Source organism: Helianthus annuus, chromosome 3, assembly GCF_002127325.2.
Source record: "Helianthus annuus cultivar XRQ/B chromosome 3, HanXRQr2.0-SUNRISE, whole genome shotgun sequence".
Lineage (NCBI taxonomy): Eukaryota > Viridiplantae > Streptophyta > Magnoliopsida > Asterales > Asteraceae > Helianthus > Helianthus annuus.
Genome location: NC_035435.2, coordinates 146,236,826 through 146,245,561, shown reverse-complemented (window position 1 = coordinate 146,245,561; position 8,736 = coordinate 146,236,826). Strand labels below are relative to the sequence as shown.

Here is an 8,736-nt window from a genome sequence, read left to right as displayed (position 1 = left end):
ACATGCTTCGTTTTCCTCCGTGTACGTGCTAGTTATGCGTAAACTATTTCGAACTCTATATGCTATTATCAAACTTGTATGCTCACCTTTACACTATGTGTATTGACTTTCATTTTAACGTATGTGACAGGTAATTAGGACGCTTATCTGCTAGGAAAGCGAGCCTAGAATAAGCTTCTAGAGTCCAACAAATAGTGTCTGTAGATCTGAAATCAAGAGTCTCTAGAAGCAGATAAACAATTGGGCTACTTAAAAATCTGAGTTGTCGGAATAGAACTATTTGCCCGGATTTTTGTCTGTAATAATTTGTTTACTGTTTGAGACATGGTATGGGACATGTTATTTTAAATTGAATGGTAATGATAATTGTTATGGAAACTTCTGGACAATCTGTTTCGCTCAATGCCGCGCCCCGATGATTCCGCCATCGGTTGAGGTGTGACAAAAACGCCCATATGTAATGGTGAAGGGGCGTGTTTCGGCGTTTTTTTTTTTTGAATTAAAAAAAAGCCCCACTACGGGGGGTCTGAGTGGAAAATATTTAATCGATAAAGAGAGAGAAGATGCAGTGAGTTTAGTATCATTATAGAAATAGCAACAGGGGAATTAATGTGAATCTCTTATACCATATGGTGTCAGGTATGGTTTTTGGCGTGGAGGCCTCAACCACGCCCGCACCCCGGCCCGATGGTGGTGCGGGCAGTAGAGGCGTGGTTTTGAGGGCGGGGTTTTTTCACCGCTGTGGAGGGCAAATGGGTGGTCACGTAACAACGTTTCACTAATTGGTGAGGAGTAAATTGCCATTTTAGTCCCTGAGTTTTGTCTAAATTTGCCATTTTAGTCCAAATAGTTTTTTTTTGCCTCTGGGTCTCTGACTTTTTCCTTTTGTTGCCATTTTGATCACATACACTAACTCCATCCAAAAATTCCATCTTTAACCAGGGGTATTTTGGGGATTTCCATTTTAAATGTTTTCAATTGCCATTTTGATCCAATTCCAAAAAATCAAATAAAAATCCAAAAAATTCTAAAAAATAATAAAAATTTTAAAAAATCATAAAAATTCTAAAAAAATACAAAAAATCCATTTCGGCGTGAACCGTTTCGACTCGAACCGTTTCGAGCTGAACCGTTTTGACCCGTACCGTTTCGAGCTGAACCGTTTCGAGCTGAACCGTTTCGAACCGAACTGTTTCGAGCCGAACCGTTTCGAGCCGAACCGTTTCGAACCGAACCGTTTCGAAACGGTTCGCTAGAAACGGTACGGGTCGAAACGGTCCGCTCGAAACGGTACGGGTCGAAACGGTTCGGCTCGAAACGGTTCGGTCGAAACGGTTCGGGTCGAAACGGTTCGGTTCGAAACGGTACGGGTCGAAACGGTTCGCGTCGAAACGGTTCAGCTCGAAACGGTTCGGTTCGAAACGGTACGGGTCGAAACGGTTCAGCTCGAAACGGTACGGGTCGAAACGGTATGGGTCGAAACGGTTCAGCTCGAAACGGTTCGGCTCGAAACGGTTCGGTTCGAAACGGTATGGGTCGAAATGGTTCGCGTCGAAACGGTTCAGCTCGAAACGGTTCGGTTCGAAACGGTACGGGTCGAAACGGATTTTTTTGTATTTTTTTAGAATTTTTTAGAATTTTTTTGATTTTTTAGAATTTTTTATTATTTTTATAATTTTTTGGAATTTTTTTGATTTTTTGGAATTGGATCAAAATGACAATTGAAAACATTTAAAATGAAAATCCTCAAAATACCCATGGTTAAAGATGGAGTTTTTGGATGAAGTTAATGTATGTGATCAAAATGGCAACAAAAGGGAAAAGTCAGGGACTCAGAGGCAAAAAAAAACTATTTGGACTAAAATTGCAAACTTAGACAAAACTCAAGGACTAAAATGGCAATTTACTCATTGGTGAGTGGATTTTGGGTTATTATTTTTTTTTTTTAAACATCACTTTCACGCCCCTCTCACCCAATGCTTTTTTTTATTATATCCCCTTAATAACGTAGCGCTGCATAACGCTTAATATCTTCCCTAATGCTCTCTGATTATAGTCTTAGGTATAGCATCAGTGTTTATGAATTGTGATTTTTGTTATTCTAGAAATTGTCACGTGAATTTATAAGGACGAGAAATATTTTTCATCAAATCTATTGTTGGCGAAAAACATCAATTTATCTATAAGGGTGTCCGGGGCGTACTCGGTAAGGGGGATCGGTGAGGCATTTCCCCGATCGGGAACACCGCCGCCATCCTCGCGGGGTCCCGATTCGGGGTGGGTTATGGGTGGGGGTTCACCGATGGAAATTGTTGCGTGGATCGAGATATGACCGTTGACAACGGTCGGAAATTTAATAAAAAAAAAAATCACTTTTTTTAAACTAATATAAATAACCAACTCATTCTCACCATTTTTTTATACTCAAACCATCTCATTCTCTCTATTTTTTTAAACTCTCCAACCACACCCACTTCACTTTATATTTTTTATACTCTCCAACCAAACCCACTTCACTTTTTATTTTTTATACACCGAGCAATGGAGAACCGACCCCGCGAGGCCAAGAAAAAAACTAAGGGACGGGTCTCGAAACCGTCTCGAGATGGTTCGAGCGGTGCAAATGCTCAACCACAACCCCCTTTCGGATACACTTCACAACCCCCGTTTTTTTTCCAACAACCTACACACCCCTCGTTTTACAATACCCAACAACCCAATTTCGGCTATTTTCAAAATTTGTTATCAATGGACGCTCCGCCTCAATTCCCCGCCTTCGACCCATATGCTTATCATTCTCCACAAGTTCCTTCTACACGAGGAAATGTCGAACGTCCTCTACCGGTTTACGACGACGAGGACGAGGAGGTGGTGCCCGAAACTCAAAATTTGGGCGACGACGACGAGGAAGATGAATATAATGTGGACGAAGACGCGGGCAACGAAGAAGACGAGGCTCGAGAAAAAAAAGGGAAAACGGTGAGCGAAAAATGGACAAAAGAACAAGAAGAGGCGTTGGCGAAGGCGTGGGTACATTGTTCTACCAACAAAAAAAAGGGCAATCAACAAAGTCGCGAAAGTTTTTGGGGTAAAATTTTAGAGCACTTTAACAAAACTATCGGTGGAAGTAACTGGACCGTTCATCAAGTACGGTCTAAATGGAACCCGATGCATGCGAAAATAAACTTTTTCAACGGCCTATACCAACAAGCGGTAAAAATTATATTTTTTTTAACATTGCATATTTTTAATTTATTTTCTAAGTTCATACTTTTTTAACACTTTCTAATTTTTTTTATTTTATAACATGTAGGATCGCACACGAGCAAGCGGGTGTAAGGATCTCGACGTGATGAAAGTCGCGTTAAAAGAATTTAAAGAAAGATTTCCAAGCGGTTTTCAACACATCGAGGCGTGGGAGGTTGTTCGAACACACGAGAAATGGGCCCAAGTCCCATTGATGGGTGAGGAAGGTGAAGGTTCGGCACATAAAAGAAAGCCCGTTGACGTGGACTTTTCGATACCGGATATGAACGAAGATCCCTCGCCACAAAGAGCACAACGGCGAGACAAGCGTCAAGCTACATCGTCCGAGGGAAGCTCGGCCGAGTTGGCGGCACAATTCAAAGTGTACACCGCCATGAAAGAAGCGAAGCAAGCGGTAGAATTGGAGGCGATCGAATTGAGGAAAAAAAGAGAGTCGGAGGCTCGCGAGCTCATATCGGCACAACTCGAGACGATGAAAAACTACAATTTCGATCGAGATATGAAAACATTTCTTAAGCCGCACGACGATGTTCCGCCAAGTATGTTGCCGATCATCCTCGCCCGAAAGCGAGAAATTGCTAACAAGTACGGGTGGCCATGCGATTTCTAAAATTTTAATTTTCTAGTTTTAATGTGTTTTTTATTTTCTACTTTGAATGTGTTTTTTTTTCTCTACTTTGAATGTATTTTTTTTTTAAATTTAATGAAATGTCTTTTATATAATTTTTAAACATCCATAATTTTACCAAAAAAAAGAATTAATTTTGAACTCACCTAATAGGGGAGTGCCGCCATCAAAAATCGGTATTAAGGGAGTGTATTAGGGGAGTTGACATGGCACTATGTGATTGGGGGAGTGTAAGAGGGGGGACTCACCTAAGAGGTGAGCACCCCTTACACCCTAAGAAAATTTTTAAATAGTCAAGTTTTGGTTGGATTGGATCAAAGAGTTTTGGTACTTTTGGAAATGAGTGGGAGGACAGTTAATCGAGTACTTTTTTTTCCAAATTTAGAGTGAGTGATGGGACAAATTTCTTTAAATAACATAGATTCTCAGTACATTCATTTCGTTCCACCTCATCATGTCTATAATCTTATCCATAACTCCTATTTTAAATAATAATAATAATAATAATAATAATAATAATAATAATAACAGAAAATTACCAGCATAGCCGTTTGACCAAGCCAATTTCGAAAATGGCCATTTGACCGGGCATAATGCACCCTCCCATGAAAGTGAACTCCCATAATTATGCACCTTCAATCCAACCATCAGCTAGCCGACACGTGTCCATGCTGCCTGAAACGGCTTTATGCCGCCACGCCTGGCAGCCGAGCCGCTTCCCCCCCAAGCCAAGCCGCTTCGCCGAATGCCTGATTTATGCCGCTTTGAGGACTGCCAAGCCGAGCCGCTTCATGATAAAGCCGAGCCGCTTTACCCCATTCCAAGCCGCTATAGTCTGAATTTAAGCCGCTTTACCCCCCAAGCCGCTATAACCTGTGCTCAAGCCGTTTCATCCAACATCCAAGCCGCTACACCCCGGATACGAGCCGCTTCAGCTTCCCGCCAAGCCGTCTAAACCTATGGCCAAGCCGTTTCAACCTGGTCATGCCGTTTCATCCACATCCAAGCCGCTACACAAGTTTTTTTATTTATAATTTCGTATGTATATATATATACATCTGTTTTTTGTCTTTTACACACATCTGTGTTTTGTCTTCTCGTTATCTTTGTAGTAATACATTGTTTGGTCACGTTTAGTATAACTCATGGGTGTTAAGTGTGTGATATACATCGGGGGTAAGTGGGAGGTTGTTAACGGGAACATGGAGTATGTTGCCGGTCACGATTGTATTATTAGACGTGGTTTAGAAGTTGAAACTACTTTTTCCTACATCACTTTTTTAAGTTATATTCGAAAGATGTGTGATATTCAAAATATTACTCGGATATCCTACCGGATGTCTTCGTTTACAGATCCGATAGATATAATGAATGATAATGATGTTGTTTTTTTCTTTAATTTGGCTAATAGTAAACCATTTGAATTATTTCAGTTATATGTCATTCAAGAACCCGGTGTTGAGTCTTCTGATTGCGCATTTTTAAACAATTTCAAAGTTCCTGATTTGAATTTATCTTTTGATGATAGTGATAAAAAAATTAATGAAAACTGTACCCAATTATATTTACCGAGTAATACCCAAGGCATATCTTCTATTGTGTTTGAGCCAGGCCACATTTTTAATAGCAAAGAGGAAATGAAACTTGAATTGGGTAAAAAATGTTTGATAGAACGATTTGAGTTTAAAGTTGATAGATCGTCTAAATCACGGTACGAAGTGTCATGTTTTGTTGATGGTTGTGAGTGGCGTTTTAGGGCATACAGCTTTGCTGGTGATAGCGCATTTTACGTTAAATATTTTAACGATAAACACACTTGTTCAAAGACGCTCACACACCCACATTTTCGTCAGGCAAACCCCCAAGTTGTGGGTCATTATTTAGTGCCTCAATTAAAAGACGGTGGTCGAATTTATCGCGGAACCGAGATAAAGTCCGATTTTAAACAAAATTTAGGAATTGATATTAGTTACATGCAAGCATGGCGTGGAAAATGTCATGCTTTAGAACTCTTGCAAGGTACAAGCAGAGATTCTTTTGCCGAACTCCCAATCTATTGTTACAATTTGGAGCGGGCGAATCCGGGAACCGTGACTCACATTTGGGTTGACGACGAGAGTCGATTTGAAATGGTATTTGTGGCTATTGGTGCAGCGGTAAGTCGGCATGGACCTTAATAATATTTTTTTTATCTTAAAATATGATGGTCATTCACTGATTTTTTTTTTCAGGTTCGTAGTTTTGTGCGTAATTTAAGACCTGTTATTATTATAGACGCTGCCCATTTGAAGGGTGAATTTAAAGGAACATTGTTTTTAGCAGTTGGCATGGACGGAAATAACCAGATTTTACCAATTGCCTATGGAATAGGCAAATCAGAGGATGGTGCTTCTTGGACATGGTTCCTCTCAAAGCTTAAAGGTTGTGTTGGTGAAATTCCAGATATGGCGATCATATCGGATAGGGCCAATTCAATACATTTAGCTGTAAGCAACGTGTTTCCACACGCTTATCATGGTCTCTGCTGTCGACATTTAATGGTGAACTTAAGTTTACCGTCGAATAAAAAAAAGGAATACCAGAGCCTCTGGTGGAAGACCTGTAAATCTTACCGGTTGTCTGATTTTAATGAGGCTTTCCACACTCTATGTCTTGCAGTTCCTAGAATACGGAACACTTTAATAAGTATCGGGTTTGGACGGTGGGCAAGAGCGCATTGTCCCGGCAATCGATATCATTATATGACATCTAACAGTGCAGAGTCAATTAACGCTTTGTCTAAAGACTATCGTAAATTGCCAGTAACCCAACTTATTGAATTTTTCCGTCAATCTGTTCAAAAATGGTTCTATGATCGTCGGCTGGAGGGAATTAAGGAAAGACATGAGCTTACCCAGTGGGCTCAAAAAAAAATTGCAAAGAAAATTGATGGGTCTAGAACTTGGACTGCCGCTGGTGTAGGGTTGAACACCTTTGATGTTGACGACAGGAAAAAACGTGGTTTTGTAAATTTTTACGATCGAACATGTAGTTGCCGTGTTTGGCAAGTTTCTGGACTACCCTGTGGGCACGTGATTGCTGTATCCAAATTCTTAGGTGAAACTGACTGCAGTCATTATGCTTTCCGATGTTATTCCAATGAAGTGTATAAAAAAACATACGAGGAAGCGATTAATCCTCTTCCTCATAAATCTGAATGGGAGATACCAGAAGATCTTATAAATGTTCGCCCCCCGCATATGACAAAACGTCAGTCGGGCCGTCCGCGAGCAAACAACAGAATCTTGTCTCGAGGGGAAGAACCCACGCCTCTATATTGTGGTAGGTGTAAGACACATGGACACCATCGTGACGTTTGTTCAGCCCCAATCCCATCGCAACAACGTTCGCGTAAAGGCAAGGAAACCGTTGCTCACGAAGACCCAGGAAATAATCCGTCTGATAATTATTTTCCGTCTTATAATTTGGGAGATTTTTAGTTTTAGTGTAGTATTTTGGAAATTTTTTTTATGCACAACATTCTGTTGAAATCCTTGTACTTGAAAAATATATTTATATTTTAACTTGAATTATTTTAACATGCATAGATACAAACATCAGTTTTTTTTTGGTGTGAATCGGCCAGCGTAGAGTTCATCCGCCATGTACCGTCTGTATCTGACACAAGCATCCTGTAGATTTTCCTCTTCCCATGTCAATGCAAAGTTTTGAACAAGTTTTTCCATTAACATACAAATAATTACACCTGAATTTCGACCTGTATGATCCCCGTTATCTGGCCACACATCATCCCCCGCACACTCCAAGGTATCTGTCTCGTTTATTCCAGAAAGTTGCCAGTACGATATGCGACCCAAAAACCATAAGAATGGAGACTCAAATTCAAGTAGAATTTGATGTATTTTTTTATGTATGCAAAACGACTCTCCACAATGCATTACATTACAATTATTTGGGAAATAAACTTTAACTTTTAGTGACAACATGTTTATCTGTAAGATTAACCAGTGTTGATCCTTGTGTGAAACTGGCATGTAGACCTACAAAATGTCGATATTTAAATGGCCGGATCAAATTATTTTTGGATGAAATTAATAAAATAATAAACAACTTTTACCGTATCCACATTCCAAAATGCAGGAAATTTTTGTCTAGACCCATCTGCATAGCTGTAAGCATCATGCTTCTGTTCAACTACCATGTTGAAAAAATGAGGGGGCATAATTGTCCAACGATAATCATTAGACTGGCATGGCCGTGTCTCGCTTTGAGTTTCCCGTAAATACATTAGCTTGTTACACCATGCATTTATGTGCTGGAAATTAAAGGGCAAAACTAATTTTAAAATATTAAAAAAAACATATATAGTTCGTATGTTTAGATTTTTAAATACCGTTTCTTGTATAAAACCATTGCCACAAAACCCAAGAAGTCCGCCCCACCAGTCTTTTCCTAACGGTGTAACGCCCATGTATGTCGAATAGCAAGTTGGTGTATCACCATCGTAGTAAAACTCAAGAACATTTGGAGACCAATTGTCATATCGATCATCTTCAATGATCCAACGCGTGTTCTGTACTGGATGAGGAATGGTTGAGCAAGACCTCCTTTTGGACATTATTAGTTCCTCAGTATGTTGGAAAGAGGAAGCATAAAGATGTGTATATATAGCCACCTCCATCCAAATATGTATGTTTTTTTAATTTAATTTTTTTCTAATAATTACTTAAAAAAATGCACAAGACTTTATTTATTAAGATAGAATAGGAAACAAACGGACAATCATTTATATAAACGTACGATTAAACTATAAATCTAAGAAATAAAAAATAGATTATTTC

At 39.6% G+C, this 8,736-nt stretch overlaps 2 protein-coding genes across 2 annotated transcripts; one reads left to right on the top strand and one right to left on the bottom strand.

The window, feature by feature from the left end:
* Positions 1-2,748: 2,748 nt before the first annotated feature.
* Positions 2,749-7,374, top strand: LOC110932272. The gene is made up of 4 exons (XM_022175620.1): positions 2,749-3,030; positions 3,314-3,421; positions 5,329-6,051; positions 6,127-7,374. The coding sequence occupies exons 1-4, from the start codon at positions 2,749-2,751 to the stop codon at positions 7,372-7,374; spliced, it is 2,361 nt and encodes a 786-aa protein (XP_022031312.1).
* Positions 7,375-7,483: 109 nt separating this feature from the next.
* Positions 7,484-8,190, bottom strand: LOC110928108. The gene is made up of 2 exons (XM_022171311.2): positions 8,013-8,190; positions 7,484-7,935 (listed from the first exon to the last, which is right to left on the bottom strand). Exons 1-2 carry the CDS (start codon positions 8,181-8,183, stop codon positions 7,492-7,494), a joined length of 615 nt encoding a protein of 204 aa, XP_022027003.1. The 5' UTR covers positions 8,184-8,190; the 3' UTR covers positions 7,484-7,491.
* Between the last annotated feature and the right edge of the window lie 546 nt (positions 8,191-8,736).

What these genes read in the sequence shown, in the direction of transcription:
- LOC110928108 (XM_022171311.2), bottom strand. Translation starts at nt 8,183, where the DNA reads ATGTATTTACGGGAAACTCAAAGCGAGACACGGCCATGCCAGTCTAAT. An exon ending in CATTTTGGAATGTGGATACG is followed by an intron (nt 7,936 to 8,012) that starts GTAAAAGTTGTT and finishes GACATTTTGTAG; the next exon opens with GTCTACATGCCAGTTTCACA.
- LOC110932272 (XM_022175620.1), top strand. Translation starts at nt 2,749, where the DNA reads ATGGACGCTCCGCCTCAATTCCCCGCCTTCGACCCATATGCTTATCAT. An exon ending in AGGCGTTGGCGAAGGCGTGG is followed by an intron (nt 3,031 to 3,313) that starts GTACATTGTTCT and finishes TATAACATGTAG; the next exon opens with GATCGCACACGAGCAAGCGG. An exon ending in AACACATCGAGGCGTGGGAG is followed by an intron (nt 3,422 to 5,328) that starts GTTGTTCGAACA and finishes GAATTATTTCAG; the next exon opens with TTATATGTCATTCAAGAACC.